The 23,434-nt window shown below is 34.0% G+C and overlaps 1 protein-coding gene across 4 annotated transcripts in view; it reads left to right on the plus strand.

Annotated features, from left to right (window-relative positions):
* The window catches only part of OPA1 (OPA1 mitochondrial dynamin like GTPase), a 94,195-nt gene that overhangs the window by 11,060 nt on the left and 59,701 nt on the right, over positions 1–23,434 (plus strand). For 2 of the 4 annotated variants that reach the window (XM_059920784.1, XM_059920785.1), the window contains 10 exons: positions 7,797–7,907; positions 13,131–13,184; positions 15,956–16,060; positions 17,778–17,864; positions 18,513–18,626; positions 20,546–20,626; positions 20,750–20,824; positions 21,154–21,225; positions 21,309–21,408; positions 22,124–22,254. In XM_059920784.1, the coding sequence (XP_059776767.1) occupies positions 7,797–7,907; positions 13,131–13,184; positions 15,956–16,060; positions 17,778–17,864; positions 18,513–18,626; positions 20,546–20,626; positions 20,750–20,824; positions 21,154–21,225; positions 21,309–21,408; positions 22,124–22,254 (930 nt within the window). The remainder of the gene's footprint in view (positions 1–7,796; positions 7,908–13,130; positions 13,185–15,955; positions 16,061–17,777; positions 17,865–18,512; positions 18,627–20,545; positions 20,627–20,749; positions 20,825–21,153; positions 21,226–21,308; positions 21,409–22,123; positions 22,255–23,434) is intronic. The other 2 variants (XM_059920786.1, XM_059920787.1) reach the window with 1 other exon arrangement.

The raw sequence follows: 23,434 nt of genomic DNA on the forward strand, positions 1-23,434 counted from the left end.
GAAACAAGAGAACTGATCTCTGGGAATTTATTTATATTTACAGATTTTATTTTATACAGTAGACATGAGAGCAAATTTATTGCTTTATTTTATAATTTACTTTGCTTGAAGACAAGTGCTGTTGTAGACTATTTCTTCTTAACTTTTCCATAATTTATGGTGATTATCTTGCCCATTAAAAACGCACCAATTATTTACAACTATTTGTTATAAATTAAGCCGTTTTCATTATAGGTTAAATCAGATAGTATTAAATGCTAGTCTAAATGTTTACTATACAGAAAAAGTATTTTCAACCTCAACTAGTGGTTTTAAATTTTATTAATATGCAGCATTATGTTTTCAAGGCTTGACTGTTACCTGTGATATTTGAAAATAATGAACTACTCAGACAAGACGCAGATAAACTGACTGTAAGAGGCTTGTCTGTAAATTGATGGTTGAATGTAAGCATGGAAAGGGAGACCTTAGCAGAAGCCTTTTTGAAATTATTCTAAAGCATCAAGTTTGAAAATTTGGGCAATAATCAGAGGTGGTAGGATGGCATCCAGAGTTCAGGTGATACCTTTTTGATTGGTTCAGTCTGGTGTCTGAGAGCCCCAAGATTTAAAATGGTGCTCATGCCTTAGCTTAATGATTGTTGGGTTTATACCAAAGTTTCTGGCTAGACTTCTATTAGAAATGTAAAAGTAAATGTGAATCAGATTTTTTTTTATGTGGTAATAAATTAAAAACATTTCGACTAGAAGTAAAAAGAAAAACTTGTTCTTTCTAATAAGAGAACACATCTGGAAAAGTGCTGGCAAGTAGAGGGACAATTAGGAACCTTTCTAAGTCAACTGAAGTGAAAGTGACAGGGAGTTGCAGGAACACAGATGCCAGATTGACTTGAGTCAGGCAGAATGAACCACACAATAGACATTACCTGCGGTTCGCAGTCTGGGGTCACTAGACTTTTAGGTGTTCTGGAAAGTTGTGATTGAGGTCTTCAAGAAGTCAAAAAGCATGTATTCCCACATAATGCTACACAGGCTAACTAAACATCAAGTTTCTTTGATTTTGCCTGGATTTATATCTGTTCAGTTTGTGGACAGTAGTTATGTTTATCAAAAGTTCTTGTACGTATTTTTGATAAATAAAAAAGGGAAAAATACTGAAACCACATTTTAGTAAATGCTTTTAGTTAATCAAAAATTTTTAAACTTGTGTTCACTATAGAAAAATATTAGAAAGAGCCCTTAGTGTGACCTGAATAATATTCTTGAGACCTGGAGACCTTTAGAACTACCTGAAGACAAATTCGGAATTGGAGTGGCAAGCCTTTTTTAGTGAATTAATGGACTCACCTGGTTTGTAAGTCAGTAGATTTCTGTATATCGGTCATAGTATATATAGGTGACAGGACCACTTAGTGTATCTCCTTTTTTTAGATTCAGTAGCATTGTTGTGTTCTAATGAAAATTAATTTGCTAAATGAGACATTATCTGTGCTTTTGTTCTATCATGTTTCTGATTTCTCATAAACTTCTCATAGAAGTAAGGAGTATGGTCATTCTGAAGGTTACAAGCCCATTTATAATTTATAGAAAATATTTGAAGTCCAAATCATAAAAAGTATTGTTACTCTTTAAAAATAATCATTAAATAGTAATGCTCTTCCTTTCCACGTTACTGTAATTCTTATTTGTGTGGCTTTACTTATTTTATACCTACCCTCTGAAATATCTCTCTTCCCTTTTCTCTGCCTAATTTCCACTCATCCTGAAAGCCCAGTTCAGTTGTCACCTTTGTGAAGCCTTCCATAACCATTTTAGTCCCAATAATTATTCTCTTAACAATTTAAAACATTTGACAGATGAAACAGTATTTACTTTGGCTTTCATTCTTACTGTTTAATAGGCTATTTCTATCACAAAATCTCTGTTCTCAGAGCACCTAGGATAATGCTGAACTCTTAACACAATTTGTCCGTTGATTTAACTCAGTAAAAGTCTAATTTAAAGTAAGCAAATTTGATTAATGCTAACAAGAGTGGGCCCAAAGATTTTATGTAATGTGTCTTTTTTGCTCTGATTACCTTTGAATTTCTCCTGGCCTTCAATATTTGACAACTGTTGAGGAGAGCAAGAATGTGAAGGTAGCACTTATACTCAGAATTCTGAGTTGTAACAAAGCAGTGTTGCTTAAGTAGGACTTACATTTCTGGGATTCCTCATGCAACAAATAATGTAAACTGTGGCAAAATGAAATTCTCACAACCAGCACCATGAAGTAGCCGCAGATTCAGGAAACTTAGGTTTCCTGAGCAACTAACAATTGGCAACTATACTTGGTTAGATACTTGTTTTATTCCTTAATAATAAGCATATTGCATTTTTATGTCATTTAAAAAACATTTAATATATACTGTGTACATAACATTGTTTTTAGGCAATAATTTAGAACAAAGGGGATTTGGTAGAAATTGTAATATCGCTAAAAACTATTGGTAATAGACTGATTTGTTCATCTCTTAAAATTATTATTTTTAGAAATTGTCCAAATAGTAAAATAGGATACGATATTTCTCAATTGGAGCAAATTAAACAATTCAAGTAGAAGGACATACTTCTTTCTGATATCCAATAATAAACATATTTTAGTTGGCTCTAAATATCTTGAGCTGAATTATATATTACTGGGAGGGAGAAAAATAGATCTTTTTAGCTAATGAAATAGAACTATTCAAACTTTGAAAAGTAGTTTAGTGCCTAGGAATTTTTTTTTTTTTTTTTTTTTTTTACACTTTAAGATTTATTTGTTGATTGATTGATTGCTATGTTGAGTCTTAGTTTCTGTGCGAGGGCTTTCTCTAGTTGCGGCAAGCGGGGGCCATTCTTCATCGCGGTGCGCGGACCCCTCACTATCGCGGCCTCTCTTATTGCGGAGCACAGGCTCCAGACGCGCAGGCTCAGTAGTTGTGGCGCACGGGATTAGTTGCTCCGTGGCATGTGGGATCTTCCCAGACCAGGGCTCGAACCTGTGTACCCTGCATTGGCAGGCAGACTCTCAACCACTGCGCCACCAGGGAAGCCCCATAGAAATATTTATTTTTTTTTAATTTTTTTAATTTTTTTTAAAATAGATTCCATCCTAATTGTGATTTTTTTTAAAAAATTTATTTATTTATTTATGGCTGTGTTGGGTCTTCGTTTCTGTGCGAGGGCTTTCTCTAGTTGCGGCAAGCGGGGGCCACTCTTCATCGCGGTGCGCGCAGGCCTCTCACTACCGCGGCCTCTCTTGTTGTGGAGCACAGGCTCCAGATGCGCAGGCTCAGTAATTGTGGCTCACGGGCCCAGTCGCTCCGCGGCATGTGGGATCCTCCCCGACCAGGGCTCAAACCCGTGTCCCCTGCATTGGCAGGCAGATTCTCAACCACTGTGCCACCAGGGAAGCCCAGAAATATTTTTTAAATGGAAGGGGAAAGAAGTCTTCACTTTCATGAAGTTCTTTTCTGGCCCCAAGTTACTTCTAAAACTAATAAAGCAGGAGTTGGCAAGCTTTTCCTTAGAGGCCAGATGGTAAATATTTTAGGTTTGCAAGCCCTATGGTCTCTAGGACTACTCAAGTAGCCCACTGTACTTTGTCAACTCCTTCTCTAAAGAGTAATTTACATTTGCCCTCCAAAATATTGTAGTTTTACCATTTTCCTCATTTAAATGTAAGTTGAACGTGAGGGATCAAAGGCACTTTGAAAATAGTGAGACTGTAGAGCTAACAGGTATCAGGTGCAGACTTTGGAGTCACACTGCCTGTATTCAGACTCTCTCCTTCCTATTTTCTGAGCTGTGTGACCTTGGATAAGTTCCTTAGCTTCTCTGAATTTCTGGTTTCCTCTTCAGTAATAGAGGGAACCCTACCTGATAAGGGTTATTGTGAGCATTTCGTAAAGCCCTTTAGCACAAGATCTTGGCACATGATAAAACTAAATAAATATTAATATGATGATAATAACAATGATGATTATTACCATCTAACACTTTGAATTATTCCATGAGTTAGCATATTAACATTATTTGATTAATTTCCTCCCCTTTTCTTAATTCCTGTTGAATCTGTTCTGGGAATTGTGATAAGTGGGAAAATGGACTGTAGGGTTGATGTGTAGCTTATTTACAGAATAGGCAATTTTTAGGAAACCCAATTTAGATTTTATGCTGTAAACTCTGTATGCATTTTTAGGTAAAATTAGGTTATCATTTAATTCATTCAAGCAGCAGACATGGGCCAAGCCCTATCCTAGATGCTGGCCGTAACACATCTAACGTGTCAGGCCTTATTCTGTGTGCTAGGTATAAAAACAAACAAGGTATGGACCCTTTAGAATACTGTTAAAAATATAGTATTGGGTTGGCCAAAAAGTTCGTTTGGGTTTTTCCATATCTTACAGAAAAACCCAAACAAACTTTTTGGCCAACCCAATATTTTATTTTATTTTATTTTATTTTATTTTATTTTATTTTATTTTATTTTTTTGGCCATGCCTCCCAGGTTGCGGGATCTTAGTTCCCCAACCAAGGATCGAACCCAGGGCCCCAGCAGTGAGAGCGCCAAGTGCCAACCACTGGACTGCCAGGGAATTCCCAAAAATATAGCATTTTAAATGTATTCACATAAGAATGAGTCATAATTTCAAGATTTAAAAAAATATTTTCTAACAAGCTTATCAACTTCTAGAGGTATTTGCAGCATTTTTAGTTGATATTTTGGTTTCTGGAGTTATCACTGATTTTCTTGGTCTGACATTATACTTTTTTAAAAACCCGAGAACACTGTACATGATATATGGGACTATGAGAGCTGCAGTGTCAAATTGACAGTAACCAGGAGATGTATAGAGAGTATTCATCTGTGGTTGTTTACAATAACTATTGTTAAAGACCACAATTAGTACATTTTTAATGTAATATATATCATTTAAAAAACAATTATGTGCTATTTCTTGAGAGAAGAATGTCTGAGCTTGGGAAAATATTCATTGAGTAAAAGTGTTCTGTTCATGTAAGGAGGCATGAACAAATGCCTCATCTTGCACAGGAGGCACACACATTTTTCCCTTCCTTATTCCACAAGCCTTAGCTTTAAAAGCTAATCCAGCTGTGCTTAGGGTGAGATTTGATGCCTAAAATTGGATAAAGGTAACCTTTTTTAGTATAGTGTATATAGCTTTTTCTGTGTCTAATTCTTGTTTTCTTCCTACTTTTTTCAGGAGGTAACAGTTAATTTCAACTACCTTCACATAAAAGTGCTTCAGTAACAGACATGGAAGGAAAGTGAGGTGTCACTAGAAAGAGAGGGTGTTTTTCTTGTAATAGATATTAGATATTTACCATACAATTTTTATGTACATATAAGCAGTGGATGAAGAGGGGTGTTTAAGCTATGAATAAACAAGAATCCTGTGCCTGATAGACCAGCACAGTTAAGAAATGTGGAATATTTTCTCACTGCTTTGGCATTTTATAACTTATACTACTGGATGTTATGTTAATTAAAGCACAGGTACACTAATGTGTAAGCCAACATGGGAAGCCTTCTTTAAAAGGGAACTGTTCTGAGAAGTCTAAACACTTGGATGAGGAGAAGAAGTGATTATGATAAATGACTAAATGAATAAAAATGAGTTGGATTACTTTTCTTTCTGCTTGATGAAAGGCAGTGATAAAAAAAATGAAAAAAAAGGACATAAAAAATTATGGGAATGATGAGGGTAGTGAGTTGGCATTGCATTTCTTTGATAGATTTATCAATGACCATAAAAGTATTTATTTAAAAGATAACCACAGATTTTTATAAATATATTTTGTACTATTGAATTTGGAAACAAGTGTTGACATTTCAGTTATGTTACTTGCCACTTTGATGTTCTCTTACTTTTCATGAAGAAATATCAACTAGTTTCATCCTTTGATTTATATAGTAAGTCAACCAGTTTCATTATGTTGGTATAACTTAATGTATTAAAACTAAGAATCAAACAAAATAAAAATCCCCCTAATTGTTTGCAAATATTTCCCTTAATTTAAAGTGCTTTACTGTAATACAGCTTTTCTATTTGTATTTATTTCTTTTCCGGTAAACTTTTTTATTTATATAAATCTTTGGATTATATAAACTAAGTTATTAAACCTCCAGGTGAGTCTACTAATTAAAATTTGAATGTAATGTTAACCAATATTTCATTTTAAGAAACTTTATAATTGTACTATACAAAATAAAATATTTTTGGCAGTTATTTTGTAAAGCTGTGAAGCTATTTGAAACTCCTAATTTAGATTATTTTAATGAGTATTAGTTTTCCTAATTCTTTTTATAATAATTTTTACAACTTGGTAAAAATTGTTCTCCCAGGTAAACTATTCTTGTGCAAGTTAAAGAGTGACCTCATTCATTGGAACTTTGCCTTTTTAGGGTTTCTAACTGAGAAAATATAAGGTTCCTGACATTGTCAATTCCTAGTTGTTTTTTCTCCTACATTTCTTGAGGTTGATTATCTAATAGACAGCAATTAAAAACACTGTACAGAAAATGACATGTATTTTAGTTTCATGTCACAAGTGAATATATTATATCAGATGAACATTTCATGATTATTAAATGGAATGAATTTTAAACATAGAAATGATGATTATTTTGTGCATAGGTCCAAACTGGGTTTTGTTTTATTTTTATTTTCATAGTAACTATATTATCTCCATATCTTAATTATGTTATTTTATTGAACTTGTGCTTTAGTAATTGATATATCCTTGGTTATATTCTCAGAGGCCATTTTTAATTAATGTCAAAACAGCTCATAAAAAGCGAAAATTCAGTCAGACTACTTATTTGATGTTGTATAAAGCTAAAACAGTACCTCAAAAAATTATTTTTTAATTTGCAAAAAAAAAAAAAAACCCTTAAATTTTAATCAAGTAAGATTCTGTGCGTAGACATGTAAAACTATGAATTCGTGTAAAACCTTGATTAACTTGATGCTCAAAACTACGTTTTGAAGGATCTTTATTTATTTACTTTTTGGCCATGCCACGTGGCATGTGGGATCTTAGTTCCCAGACCAGGGGTCAAACCCACGCCCCCTGCAGTGGGAGCTTGGAGTTTTAACTACTGGACCTCCAGGGAAGTCCCTTGAGGGGTCTTTAATTGAAGACATCAGATGTCAAGGAAAACTGAAGAATAATAATAAGTGATTAAGCTATTATGTATTCTCCATTTAGTCTTATGAAACTTATGGTTGAGAATTAGAAGATTCAGACCTTTGAAATCAACACTGTTCAAAAATCAGTTTTGTTTTTTCCCCCATATGTATCAAGTCAGGAGCATACACTAGTTCGTATTGGCAATTCAAAAATAAGGGTTGAAGTATTTGTTTTCTCAATTTTTCTGTTACTAGGACATTTAGTTAACTATAGTGCCACCTTCCTTGAGCATTCCAGTTAGTCTCGGTTTTATTGTATGTTGATATTATATATCTGGCTCGTTTTATTCAGCAAACAGTCACTTATTACATTTTCCTTTTCACTTATTAAACTATGCTGTTTTATATTTCTGAGACATAATTTTACTGAGGAGAAAAATGGAAATGTAGTACAGAACCCAGTTATATTGTGGCTCTAAAGGTGCATAACTGAGTTTCCATTTTTGTTATAAGCTATCCGTTCCTCTCTGACTTACATCTGTTCCTTTCTTGTGCCCTTTGGTTTAACATTGTTCTCCTCCCCAATTTTCCTCTTCTCCTCGTTGTAAACTCATGGCAGGGTCTGCTTGGTGAGCTCATTCTCTTACAACAGCAAATTCAAGAGCATGAAGAGGAAGCACGCAGAGCCGCAGGCCAATATAGCACGAGCCATGCCCAACAGAAGCGCAAGGTGATGGATGGTTTAAGGGGGCTACTGATATGTTCACACTAATCAGCCGTTTCTACCAGGATCATGTCACCTTAATCCATTCATGGACTCCAATTATGAGAAATTATTTTTGACAAAGTAAAAATATGAAAGATAAAAGAGATATGCAATTTTCCTAGAGTAGGTAAATCCAAAATATTAAACATAGGAATTTATTTTCTGAAAATTAGATTATCTGTGAGGGTTCATGGATTTGTACTTAGATAAGAATTATGAATTGTAGTTTCCTTGGTCCAGTTATTGAGTCACCTTAAATTTGTAGCCAACTTGTCTATTCTCCAAGTTTTCATTTGTAAAATGAAAAGGGTTACTGTGAATGACCATGTTAAATTAAAGAATGAAATGTATTTGTTTTAGTTAAAATGAATCAACAGAGAATTCTTATTTCTTACAGAAGGAAACTATTTTGACTTAACTTTGGGGCAAAGTTATTCTTAGATACTTTGATAAATTTGTATAAAGACTTTCCACATTTATTAATAAAGTCAGCACAAATTTTCACCTTGTCCACTGAAGGATTGAACATTGGAAATTTGATACAATTCTGGTCAATAAAACACAGATTCTGATAAAACTCAGCATAACAGTATACAAATGTTTGGTTATAGGTGCAACCAAGGAATCCTTAAAGATATACTTTTGGCTGTTAGATGATCCTATGGTATAGATCCCAAGGTTAATGTTCTAAAGAGACTAGAGTCAAATGAACTGTATGTAATGATTTAAAAATTATACTCTAAGATCTTGAAATCAGCTATTTGTGTTACATATATTAGATAAGAAAAGTTTTGGAGTTAGGTGCAAATCTTATTCAGGAAAAAAGATTCAGTCATATAACTAGCTTCCTGTAGGTTCTGATATTGAAATCAACCAATATTATAGATAATTAGTGCAATAATTCTGCTGGCTAACCCTGTCGCATTTGGTGGTGGTTAATACTTGAGAATACTCATCATAGTTTCATTTATTTTTTCAGTATCACTACCTGGCTTTTCTCAATTCCATGGCTGTGGAATCAACTCCTATATGTTGTTTAGCTTTCAGTGAATGAATAACATAGGTAGAAATAGAAAACAAGTTATTTTCCTACTTGTGTTAAACCAAGGGAGGACTTACTATTTTTTTTTTGGCTGCGTTGGGTCTTCGTTGCTGTGCGTGGGTTTTCTCTAGTTGTGGTGAGTGGAGGCTACTCTTCATTGCGGTGTGCAGGCTTCTCATTGCAGTGGCTTCTCCTGTTGCGGAGCACAGGCTCTATGTGCGCGGGCTCAGTAGTTGCAGCACCCGGGCCCTAGAGTGCATGGGCTTCAGTAGTTGCGGTGCGTGGGCTCAGTAGTTGTGGTGTGCGGGCTCTAGGGTGCGCAGGCTTCAGTAGTTGTGGCGCGTGGGCTCAGTAGTTGTGGCTCACAGGCTCTAGAGAGCAGGCTTAGTAGTTGTGGCACACGGACTTAGTTGCTCCGCAGCATGTGGAATCCTCCCAGACCAGGGATTGAACCTGTGTCCCCTGCATTGGCAGGCGGATTCTTAACCACTGTGCCACCAGGGAAGTCCCAAGGGAGGGCTTACTTTAAATGGTGCTTTAACATTCTCTGTTCCTCATGCTGTTGAGAGTACCATTTAAATATTGTAACAAGTTGGATGCTTAGGCTAAGCCCTCCGTTCCTTAGCTTTGTTACAGAAAGAAGGGGAGGGAGCTACTGTGTTTTGGTATGTTAGTTAGGATGATGAATATAGCTCTAGTTACTAGTAGTTCTTGTTTTTTTCATAATGGTAAAATAATTTGCAATGAGTCCTATAGATCTGCTATTTTAAGATTCTGAGATACAGTTTAAGATTATTGATGTGTTACTGAATCTGATGATTTAAGCAATATCAATAGTGAATATTGTTTATTTTCTACACTGCCAAGGGTTAATGTTCATTTGGGGCCTACTTTACTAGCCTTTTTTCAGGCTTAGGGTTATCCTTCCTATTCCTAATATTTATTGGATTATCCATGTAACCCTTTTATTCCTCACTTTACACATTTGTAAAAGAGCTACTGGCAGGACTATACCTCCATCTGTTTTGTTTATTAAGGCATACTAAGTAGAGCACGAAACAGGGCTTCTGCCCACTTTGCAGTTACCTTGTGTGAAAGTAAATGAGACTAAAAACAATTTATGCTCCTCTATAATAATATCATTCCTTTTACTGTCCTTAAAGATGGTTTCCTTACTGTATCTTCCCCTTTGTTCCCCCTATAGTTAGTACACAGATGACTTTTCAGCCCTACATTGTCATAATGACCAAAATCCTAATTTGATGAGATTTTTATCATTCCAAGCATTTGAGGTTTGCTTGAGGTACAAAGCCACAGCTACTTTTTGTTGCTTTTTGATCATTATTTCTTATTACACCTTGAAAATATAAGTAGGCCTTCATTATTTATATCTTATTAGTAGCAGCTAATAGATTTACCCTGTATCATCTGAGCAAAGGAGCTCATGCAGAGACAGTAGATTAAGACTGCCATTGATAGGTTTGCCTCCTGTGAATATGTACACATACATAAAAATTTTTATGAGTCTTATGCATTTCTGTATTTCAGAATGTCCACAATTGCTTAGTAGGAAGAAATATTTAAAATTTAAAAATCAGGCTTGTTTTTGTGAGGAGCTAGTAAAGGTTTTTCTCTTTCAGCTTTAGCTTGTTTCTGCAGAGGGTTCCGCTCTTTCTCCATCAATTTTACAGCCCTGGAATTGTAGAAAAGCTCTGGTTTCAAGACTATTGATACCCATTTCTGTCAGGGTGAGTTTTAAATTAATTTCATAATGAAAACTAAATATATTAAACAGCAGGACAAGAATTTACTGTAAGTAGCTGAGTTTTACCAGTAAAGTGCATCAAAATAAAATATACCCAGGTTGCTAGTTAAGACCTCAAATAAATGATAGACTAAAAATAGCATGTAGTATTCTCTTAAGAAAATATGTAAAAGTATCTTATCATTAATCTTTAATATTTATTTTGTGAACCTAAATGTTTTGATTTTGTTTCCTAGAAAATATTAGGTCTAATTCTTGATTCCACCATCACCTGTCTTTTATATAACAACATTAATCTTTTAATTTAACATTAAACTAAGCAGATAGGAAGTGTATTGGTAAAACTGTGCATGAGTTGTTCCTAACAGTCGTGCCAGAAGGGCACATGATAAATTTAAATATTCCTGAAAATCCAAATTTATGAAAATCTTAACAGTCATTGTTACTAAATACTAATATTAGCATAAAGATTGTATTTGTAATGTTCTAATAACCTTATATCATTTTAACTCTTTATATATCCTTTTTATTTTACCAAATTATCAAGGTAACCTTTTATAGTCCTTGGCTTATAGTAAACATTCTAACTTTGTGTAATTGTATTAGTTTCTTAATTACTGCCCCAGATATAGAGAAATGTCGGATTTTCTACTGTAATTTAGGATATATTGCATGAAATCATTAAATATTCACATCTAAAACTGAAACAGTTTACACTAATATTGTTTATACTTTTCATACTAATTTAACTGCAGTTGGATGAATAGTTAACAGAACAGAGTAAATCAGAGAAACTTTCAAAATGAATTGGGAATATAATTTGCATAACAAAATTTTTATGACCATACTATTACAGTATGATGGCATGCCATATGGTCAAAATATGGAATTATATATTTCTTCATTGGCCTTTAAAATTTTGTTCTTTGGGTTGTGGGCTCCTCCCCAACGTGCTTGTTTCCTCACATTTTAGGAGACGATTAATAATTCTTGTCCATTTTACACAAACACATAGTCAAATGAAAAACACTTCTATCCACAAGTCTCTGGCAAAGTTTGTTTTATATTATTGTTTTTCTAATTACCAAATCAAATTTAGAATTTTTAGACATAGACTTTTTAGGAAAAAATGATACATACCTATCATTTCTAGCAAGTATTGTCATTTTTATTTAAAAGAATTTTGAGGGAAATTTTGATAAATTATTTGGAAGTAGGAATTAAAATCTCAAAATGACTTTATTGCATGGATAAGAGTTATTAACGTCTACCTCAATAAGCAAATCATTTAGAATGTTTTCATATATATTTGCTACCATGATGTCTTGACTGCTTAAATAGCCAATGAATAAAGATGAATAAAGATTTACATGAATTTTAACTTGATTTTTGTCTCCTATGGAATAAAATCATCTCTAAAAATTTTGAGTGTCAGAAATTAGATAATTATTTTGAAAGACTGAGAATGGCAACTTCGGCATCTCACCAAGGAGTCAAAGTACAGTTACATGTATTTGTCATAAATGACATCATTTTAATTACAGTTGATTATTGTGTTTTATATTTGGAATTGTGACTACTTTAAAGCCTGTTATAGAATAAAGTTTTTTGTTGTTTTGAATATTTTATCTTAGAACTATTAGCATTAATAACAATTTGGAGTAGTTTCCCCAATACCTGTGGATTTTATCCTACTTTTGTTTTATGTTCAAATCAATTTTAGTTGCTTTACTCAACTTCATTGCTCCTGATGCACTCGCTTTATGGGTTTTTTTTTTTTTTTTATGGGTTAGCAGATCTTGCATTGGAACTGAATTTAAAAACAAGCATCTGGCTCCACTTAAAGCTCTGAAAATGCAAGTTGTTCTTTGCATTTATTAAACACTTTCCTACTTACAGAATAGAAATGGATAGTGTTTGCTTAAAGATACACTATGACCAATGAACTTTTCAGTAGCTGTAAATGATAACATGTGTCTGACTTCCCGAAACATTTCTGTAAGGATATCATTGCCTTATTTCTCCAAGCATCCAAGTCCCTGTGCTTGAGTACAAAATAACCTATCAAGAATATAGTAACCATATGTGTTGCTTTCTTATTTTTCTAACAAGCCAGCCATATATGACTAGAATGGCAGTAGGAAGATGGTTTCTTTTTAATGTTTTCACTTAATATAAAATTTTGATGAGCTTTTTTTAATTGATGAATAAGATTTTTTTACTTAAATAAGCATTTGATTTAAAATTTGCTTTGATTAAATATCCATATAAAGCCAGTAGTTTTCACTCTTAAAAATGCTTTTTTAAAAACATTAACTTACTGTATATTCTATATAAACCTAATTCTACTCAAATAAAATTATTTATTTTAAACATTTAGGTGTCAGACAAAGAGAAAATAGACCAACTTCAAGAAGAGCTTCTGCATACCCAGGTAATTCTGATGAGTGAAAAGAACCAGAAAGTTTTTCTTATACTCTAAGTTTGGTGATATGGAAATTTATCTTTTTAACAAAGCAAAATTTAGAGTGGTTTAATGATAGAACCTTATTATTATAAGTAGATGCCCCCCAAAATGCAAAAACTAATTGAGAAATAAGGAATAATGAAGGAACTTGATAAGTTTAATTAACTAATTTATGTGTAAAAACCTATTTTTTAGTGAATCTTATGCTTCTAATTTTAAAGAAAAACTACAGCAAAAACTGGAGAAAGTGACCTGTCCTTATATAAATCTAAGCTTGCAATTTTACATTGATAGGCTAATTAAGTAACAGTTAAAGAAATTGGAGTTGAGTTTACCACAGTTCTTCTCTGAAGCCCAAAGCCAATCAGATAATAACCTTTCCAAAGGTATTTATAACACTACTATGAAAAGCTATTCTCTTATAATTGATGATAACAATTATCATTAAAGACTTGTTCTGTGCAGTGTAATTGAGTAGGTAACAGTCTAGTGAAAAATTGCCCTATCACCCACTCTATCTTTAGTTATTCTATGTAGATACAATGATATGCAGTAATTAAGAATAAGTTTAAAAGACTTATTGGCTCTCTCTTTTTAGGGGAAAAAAATACAACAAGGACAATCTAGATGAAATTAGGAACTAGTATATTTTGAGTCCCAGGTTTTCTTAATATCTGTGCATTATTCTTACACTTGACTATACGTTAGAATTGCATGTGCTCTGAGCAGCACTGTATATATTTGTTATGGCTTCCCAGCCAGGTGATTACAATCTGCAGCCAGGGATTAAGAATCATTGGCCTCAGAATGTGGTCTCTGCAGCATTAGCATCAGTTATGTCCTTTGGGAACTTGTTGGAAATGCAGATTATTGGTCCCATCCCATCTGCACTGAGTGGGAAGCTCTGGGTGTAGAACTGAGCAATCTTTGTTCTTAAAAACCCTCAAGTGATTCTGATGAATTCTTAAGTTTGAGAATTACTGGTCTAGACGTCTTTGCAGGATGACCCAGCAGCACATCTCTGTAGGAAGACTGCAGATTGGCACCTGTACTAAAGAGTGTTTCCAGCCCCAGAAAATGTAGACCCCATAATTGACTCCATATTTACCAAGAAGTGAGCCAGTGGAAATCCTACCACCCCTGTATATACCTATTGATATCAACCCTTCAATTTGTACAGTTGTTGTCAGCTGCTAGGCATTGACACAAACACTCGATGGAGAGTTCATGATGTAATAATAGCGTTATCTATATCAGTAGTGTCCAGTAGAAATATAATGCAAGCCATGTACTTTAAAATTTTTACATTAAAATAAGGCTGAAAAGAAATAGATAGAATTTTGATGTTAATAATAAATTTAACCCAGCAGATCTAAAATAATATCATTTAAACATCTAATTAGTATAAAAAATATTCATGTGGTGTTTATGTATTTTTACTGAATTATAGAAATCTGGTGTGTATTTTATACTTAACTCATCTCCATTCAGACTAGCCACATTTCAGGTGCTCAGTACCTGCATGTGGCTAGTGGCTACCATCCATATTAGACAGCACAGATCTAATTCTTAGATAACTACCAGTATTTTGTTATATATACTATTATTACAGATAGATGAACAAATTCTGTAAAATACATTTATAATAGAATCTAGCTTGTAGTTCTACCTGTCTCATACTATATTGTTCAATTACATAATATTTTCTTTAATTTGGCTAAAGCTGGACGTTCTCTGAGGATAGAGCCATGATCTCTTGTTATTTACTGTATGCTTGGAAGATTATAACAACCTAACATATTTTCTAAGAAATATTTTCCATTATAAGAGTCATGTTATTGTAAGTTGGACATAAACATCCAGTTGGTTATAGGAAAGAGTAATTCTTAATAGTTTTCTGAACATTGTTAATGTTTAGAGAAGAAATAATAGTGTACAAACAGAGAAGGCCAATTAGAAAAGGATCACATTTATTTGAGAAGAACATTGTGTAGCCAAGCATCTACTTTGACAAAAAAGGCTGTCTAAATGTATTAGTTTTCTTTAAATTGTTCTTATATCAATATTTTAAAAATTAATGTGTAATTTCTGGCCACAGAAACTTACCAAAACTTGCAAGAGTTTGACCCCTCAACTCAGACCTGTATTCAAAACTCTGTGACCTTAGATAGGCTACCAAGCATCCCTGACCTCTGATTCCTAATCTGTATAACCTTTGCCTCACTTGAAGGCTTACGGGAGTTAATGCAGGTGAAACAGTCAGTAAAGGGCCTGTCACATACTGCATGGTCAGGTACTGTTAGCTTTTTTTATTTTGTATCATTTTTATAAAATAATATGGGGGATGGGAAGAGTTTGAGTTTTTGTCAAATGTCCCTTTAATGAAGACTTAAAATTTTGTTGTAATAGGAAATATTGCTTCATAGAGTATACTTAAGAACTTCCTTCTTCAACTCCTTTCATTTTTAGTATTTTTAATAATTTCTTCAACATAAACAGCAAAGACTTTTCCAAACAAAATGCCAATTGAAATAGAAAACTATAATGAAGTTCATTGTTTGAGATAATATTCATAATTTATTTGTTAAACATTTTCATAGATGACTTTTAAATGAAATAATTCATTTTAAGTAGACAGGAGATATTGCTTCAGGATCTTGGAAGATTTTAATTTACACTTAATGTTATTTTTTAACCCATCTCTTTCTTATAAAGTTATGTGTATTATTTTGTTGCAGTTAAAGTACCAGAGAATCTTGGAACGGCTAGAAAAGGAGAACAAAGAATTGAGAAAATTAGTATTACAGAAAGATGACAAAGGCATCCATCATAGAAAGCTTAAGGTACTTTAAGTTTGTCTTAATTTGTTCGCTCTCAGAACTTTAGCACTTCACATTGTGTGTTGATCAATACCGGTTTTTAAGGAACTGCAAAGGGTTCTATCATCCTTTTCTTTCTAACCTGATATGCTTAGGGGATAGGGAGGTCTCTTCCTGTGTTAAGACTTTTCACAAATTATAATCTCCAAACATTTATTTTATACTATATCCATAAATTTTCATACTTTCAAGAGTCATTTCTTGTGAATCAGTTTATTTTTTCTGAAATATTTAGTTTCTTGTGAATCAGTTTATTTCTTCTGTAATATTTAGTTTATCTCTAGGTTTACTTAATTTATACAGCTATAAAACCAGCAATGTAAGTTGATAGAAAGTTACATATGTCTTATTTTCATTGCCTTACTTGTATTGCCACTCAGTGAAGAGGCCACTTTCTCCAGTTTTACAATAGTTAATGTTTTCTTCTGGAAGGTTCCTTAGACATTTTAAAGTATTTTTGAAAAAGCATGCTGGTATTGTTATCATCAGCACATTGGTAATTACCATTATCAGTTAATTAAATCTTATTATTCCCCACTAAACCAACCTTTATGTGCTAAATGAAATTGAAGTAATTCTTTTAACTTAAATGTCATATAAGTAAACAGAATTTGTACGTAGCAAAACTGCAGTAAATCATGGCACATTCATTTTGTAGCCACGGTCCAAAGATATATAGCCCTGGTTTAACCAACATGTATTAATAGTTCTGACTCCAAATTACGACTGCATAAAACAAATAAATAGCATGACTTTATTTATAAGTCAACACATGGCAGTTGGGAAAAACCACATCCAAGTGTTAATATATATTGAGAATTGTATATGTTAACACTGAGAAATTGTATTTTCTCTCATAAAATGAAATGGTAATGAAAATTCGAAAAGTTTTTTGTTTATTTTTAGGTGGAGGGGATAACAGTTGCTTTCCTTTTAATTATTTCTAGGTGTTGAGAGATGAAAGGAAGTGTAGACCCTCATTTTTTTCCTACTTTGGCATTAAAACTTACCTTTAATTATTAAATGCTTGATAGTAACCTTTTTCCCAGGCCTGTGTATATGTTCAATCATTCCTCAAATACTTGAAGCTTATAATTTTCCCGGCACCGTGTTTGATACTGGTTTTACTGAGACAGCAGGACAGGATGTCTGCCCCTGGTGCTCTCACATTTTGGCCTGCCCAGTTATCAGTGTACACTAATCATTCATACTGATTTAACAATACTCTTGGTGATTCTTTCTCTACTTTACCCTTTCTTCAGTCTCTCTTTCTCTCCCACTCTGACGCATACACCAAACATTCCTTTCCGTTGGTCACCTGACCCCTTATTGGGCGTTTTTGGTATTAATGGTCTTCCTTTGTTGAGCACTTAATGTTAGCTCTTCAATATTAAACAATAACCTCCTTCTTTTACCATTTAATTAGAAGGTTCGGAAATCATGAATTAATATTCTGTGTTAAATCATTGTCTCTTTAAATAAGATAAATTGTATAAGAACATATGGAATTTTATTCTGTACTGTTTTACATTTACTAGGAATATTTATTTGCATAACTAGGAAAAGCAATACAATTATTATGGAAACATTTTGAATGTATCAGCTTTTTTATCTCGACACATCTGTGGTTTTTAAAAAATGTTTTCACTATTTTATATTATTAATGTTTTGAATTTTATAGAAATCTTTGATTGACATGTACTCTGAAGTTCTTGATGTTCTGTCCGATTATGATGCCAGTTATAATACACAAGATCATCTGCCAAGGGTAAGTGAAAAATTAGTACACAGTGAACTTGCCCGTTAGCAAAAAAGCACTGTAGTTTTTTTAAAAGTTACATACATAATACATACACATATGTATAGACAAAGACATAAAATTTTCTGTATAATATTCATGTGTTCTAGGTGATGCCCTAAGCATTGAATATTGTTTGACTCTTTATTTTGGTCCATTGGTTTACTTATATTTATGCATAATAAAGTAAGACTTTCAGATATTTGGCATTATGTATTCATGATATCCATGATATTAAAATACCTGAATGGTGGATAAGATTAGGTACATGAGTGAAATTTAACCTTATAGAATTGAAAATGTCTTTGTAAAGAGTAAACTAGCTATGGAAAAGATTTGTGGAAAATTAGTGTTAATGTGGTTTTAAAACTAGTGGTTTAAATTAGCATAAGTCTTTAATAAAAATTTGGCTGTAAATAATGGATCCAGTTAATGTTTTGCTGTTTATATTTTCAGTACACATCCATGTATGAACCATCATTTTTTTCTGGATGATATTTTGAAATCATTTAATTGTGGATAATTTTTAAGACTAAAAATTCTCAGCAGCATTCCAAATCTATTAAATTTAAGTTGGTATCAAAAAATATGAATATGTGGTATTTATTTTGTCTTAAGGTTGTTGTGGTTGGAGATCAAAGTGCTGGAAAAACTAGTGTGTTGGAAATGATTGCTCAAGCACGAATATTCCCTAGAGGATCTGGGGAGATGATGACACGTTCTCCGGTTAAGGTAAGAAAATAGGCCCTCTGGATTAACAGACTTATTGTGGTGGTCATTTTGTAATGTATTTAAATGTTGAATCACTATGTTATACACCGAAACTAACATAATATTGTTTGTCAACTCTACTTCAGTTAAAAAGGAAAATAGGCCAAATGAAGTTCCTCAGGAAAGTAGTCACCTTAATGAAGTTTGTCCATTGTGTTAAAATGAAGAATTCTGACAAAAGAAATAATTGATATGTAGCATTTGGAATTATTGCTAGTGTAGAAATCAGTAGGTGGCATCCCTCAGGCATGAACAAAGATAAGGAGTTTTTCTTGCTGTAATGTAGACACAAGGATGTGTGTGTATGTTTTAACTCAGCTGATGGATGGAGTAGGTATAGAGTGATTGGAGAAATGGAAAATTGAAGTCACCAAGAATGTAGGCTAGATAGTGGTAGAAGGTGAGACAATGAGGCTGATGCTGAAGTCTTGCAGAACTGAGGTTTGTTTATAATTGCAACAGGCAGTCTAGTGTGATTCAGACAGTGCATTATTTGGGATCTGGCTGTGATTTCAACCATGTTGTGTAAAACTAGTTCCTTTTTCACTGCTTTGTGTTATTATGTGAATATACCACACTTTCCGTTTTATTGTTGATGGGCATTTGGAATATTACCAATTTAGGGGGAAAAGAATGAACTGACTATACTTTATATCATGCTCTGTAATCAACTGTAAAAATATTGTGAACCTACCTTGTACATTGTAACCACCACCCTAATTGTAGTGGCTGTGGCTGTGGCTGATACTATATTTTAGGAAGGAGTTCACTTTCTTCCAGCAGGCAGATATCATGGACAGATTTCCTTGAAACAGACAAGGCTGTTCTCTTTTCAGTTTGCCATTACTTCACTAGCATTTACCAGGACTTCTCCTTGATGGACTCTAAACTCCAGATTTTTGTCTCCCCTTGAAGAGTGAAATTGCCAAAATCTTGACTTAACATTTTAACCTCTTTAACAGCTTCTTTGTTCCTTAATGTACAAATGCCTTAAAGGGAAATTGTGCATAGAATGTAGGGCTCAGTTTTTGGAGATTTATTTCTGCTGTCCATTTTTCTCTGAGAGTTTGGCATCTTAAATTGTGGCTGCTTGATAACCCTGGAATCCGATTTTGTCTCTTCAACACAGTGAGACTGCTGCAAGTTTTAAACTTCTCTTTCAGGCCACCCTGTGTCACAAATCAGCAAATGCCCTGAGGGAAAATAGCTGCAGGAATATACCCATCCAAATTCCTTTGGGGTCTTGGACTCAGTCCAGGCTGCTATGGTTGCTCCTCTGATGTCTTCAAACAGCTAGGTTTTATTTGTTATCCTCTGTATGCTTAGCTAATCTTAGTAGACAGAATTGTATTTTAAAAGTGAAATCGGATCATTAGAAGCTTGAAAAGTTACAAGTGAAAAGTTAAGGAATGTGAAGTTTAGAAGTTCTCATGCAACCACTGACTGTTGACATATAAGTTGTTAAGAGAATTTCTTGCTCAAATGTCACTCCTTGGGTGAAGGCTGCCTTAGTTCCCCTTAGTACTGCTCTCCTCTGTGGCATCCTAGGTTTTGCTACACAGACCTATTCTCTCTGTATATTTCTCCCAGTATATTATGAGGCCTAAACCAGGGACAGTCAATTCTTCGAGTTCCCCCATCTACAAGGCCTGACACAATTGGCTCTCAATAAATAGATGCTGAATAAATGAATTGGCCTTTACCTAAATTTACCTTTGAAGTGAAATGCAGGATTTCCTTTTAGTTTTTCAAGTTTTGAGATTGATGGCTTTGTGCTCGGTACTCTGTATAATGTTGACTGGAAAATGAGAACCATGTAAGTGCTGTGGGAATTAATAAGAATTATAAATACAGTCTTCTCAATTTTCTGTTAATTTCAGGTGACTCTCAGTGAAGGCCCTCACCACGTGGCCTTGTTTAAAGATAGTTCTCGGGAGTTTGATCTTACCAAAGAGGAAGATGTAAGTAGTATTTGTATGAGGTTTATGTATGTAACTTTTTATAACGTGTAAACTTACAAAAGACAACTAAATGGAATATTTAACTGAAGATTTCCTTAGGATTTTGTTGCTTTCCATTGATAGCTTGCAGCATTAAGACATGAAATAGAACTCCGAATGAGAAAAAATGTGAAAGAAGGCTGTACTGTTAGCCCTGAGGTAAGTGTTGCAATTCATTTCAACAATGTTTTATGGAAATCCAGTGTTTATGGTTTGAAATCATGGTGTTAGCATTGATGTTTAGATTGCAGCTGTTCCAAGATACTTAGTCTTTTTTTTTTCTTTTAATATTCCAAAGAATGTATTGTTTTGTGGATAATTTTCTATGATAATTACTGTTACGGTCAGAAAAAGCATAATTTTTTTCTGAGCTGCATATCTGAATGGATGAGATACAGAATTTTCAAAATATGTGTCACCAAAAAATTCCTAACAAGCTGCCTCCCAAAATTAGTTTTTTGGTTTTGGATTTTTTTTTCCCTGCACAGACCATATCCTTAAATGTAAAGGGCCCTGGACTACAGAGGATGGTGCTTGTTGACCTACCAGGTGTGATTAATGTAAGTATCTACAAAATGTGTGTTTTATCTTATTCATATTGTGAAAGACATTTATAATGACATTTAAAACCTTTTTCTTCAAGACTGTGACATCAGGCATGGCTCCTGACACAAAAGAAATTATTTTCAGTATCAGCAAAGCTTATATGCAGAATCCTAATGCCATCATACTATGTATTCAAGGTAAGTCTTATTGAAAGATTTTAATTGCACTAATATTCTTCCTTACTTAGCAATCAAAGCTTTGTTCTACATATGCATGTTACATAAACATACAAAATAAATATGTTTTGTCCTTTCCTCTTACTTGTTCGTTTTATTAGTAAATAGAATTGAAGTTGGTGATATTTTGATAAATTTCACTGTATAGGCATCATAGACATTTTTATTGGCTAGAGTGTCTTTTCATAACTAAGATAAAATATTAAGAAAAATTTTCTTACTATAATGTAGACACAAGGATGTAGCTTGTTGAAGTTTTTAAAACCTACTTTGTAACCATTACAGTGTCTTATTTATTTATTTATTTATTTATTTATTTATTTATTCATGGCTGCGTTGGGTCTTTGTTGCTGCGCATGGGCTTTCTCTAGTGGCGAGTGTGGGCTACTCATCGTTGTGGTGCGCGGGCTTCTCAATGCAGTGGCTTCCCTTGTTGCAGAGCATGGGCTCTAGGCCTGTGGGCTTCAGTAGCTGTGACACATGGGCTCAGTAGTTGTGGCTCGCGGGCTCTAGAGTGCAGGCTCAGTAGTTGTGGCGCACGGGCTTAGTTGCTCCGCGGCATGTGGGATCTTCCCGGACCAGGGCTTGAACCTGTGTCCCCTGCACTGACAGGTGGATTCTTAACCACTGTGCCGCCATGGAAGCCCTACAGTGTCATTTTTCAATTTTTTTTCAGATGGATCTGTGGATGCTGAACGCAGCATTGTTACAGACTTGGTCAGTCAAATGGATCCTCATGGAAGAAGGACAATATTTGTTTTGACCAAAGTAGACCTGGCAGAGAAAAATGTGACTAGTCCCAGCAGGGTGAGGACAAGTTCTTTATACAAGCTCCAGTTATGACAGGGACTGGTTGGGGGAAAAAATAATTTCCTTGTGAAATACAAGTAGTAATGGGATTTTTCTTGGTTCTCATTAAAAACAAAGTATTGTATAGTTATAGTAAATTACTTAAGTGCAATATCGAGGTATAAGTGAAATTCCACAGTTGTAATCAGTTTGCTTCAAATACTTAAAACTGCTAATGTTGCTTACTCTAATTTAATTTAAATTTTGTATGTTGACAGAGAGTCATTAACCTCATTTGTAGTATTTTTTGTTATAGTTTAAACTTTGTTTTTAGTTGATGTTCATAAATTAATGTAAAACTAGTGACAGTTTAAATTCCTTTTGGGCCTTACTTATTTTATCCTGTTTTTTTAAAAAATATTATTATTTATTTATGTATTTTTTTCAGATAAACATTACCTTTCTTAACTGATCAAAGACTGTGTGGCAGATTTTCATAATAGAGAAGGCATTGTATGGGGTGTCGGGGCTCAGCATTCTTATCCATGCTCTACCACCAACCAGCTGCATGTCCTCGGGCAAATCTTGTGACTTTTCTGCATCCAGTCAATGCACCATCCAACATATTAGTCTAGTTGATCTCTAGGTCATTTTCATTTCTGAGACTCTGTGACTTCTCTTCATGATATTCAGTGTCCCTTCTCTCCTCCTCCCTTAACAAGGAAAGAATTTTATTTCAAGGTACGATTGTGTGCAAGGTTTATTAGGACATGGCTCTCTACTTAATTATCAAGGCATAAGGTAAAAGTGGGTAAAAGTGCACAATCTGTAGCCAGGTTGCTTGGTTTCACATCTGCTCTACTGTTTGCTAGTTGTGTAACCTTAGGTAAGTTGTTTTACTTTTTCAGTGCTTCAGGCTTTCTCGTCTGTTGGAAATGAAGATATTAATGGTACTGTCTCATAGGTTATGAAAATTTATTGAGTTAAATATCCGTCATAAAGTGGTTGAAATAGTGCTTGGCAAAAAAGTGTTATGTAAATGGTGGCTGTCATCTGTTGTTATTATGTCTTCATCCCCCATGGAACAACTTCAGATATAAGTACCCATCCCTCGGGCCACTGCTTAGAATTTCTCTTTTTCCCATCCGAAACTCTGTAGGACTATGCCTCTGTGATGGGGTTCCCAAGACAGACCACC

The sequence above is a fragment of the Balaenoptera ricei genome, chromosome 4 (assembly GCF_028023285.1).
Source record: "Balaenoptera ricei isolate mBalRic1 chromosome 4, mBalRic1.hap2, whole genome shotgun sequence".
Lineage (NCBI taxonomy): Eukaryota > Metazoa > Chordata > Mammalia > Artiodactyla > Balaenopteridae > Balaenoptera > Balaenoptera ricei.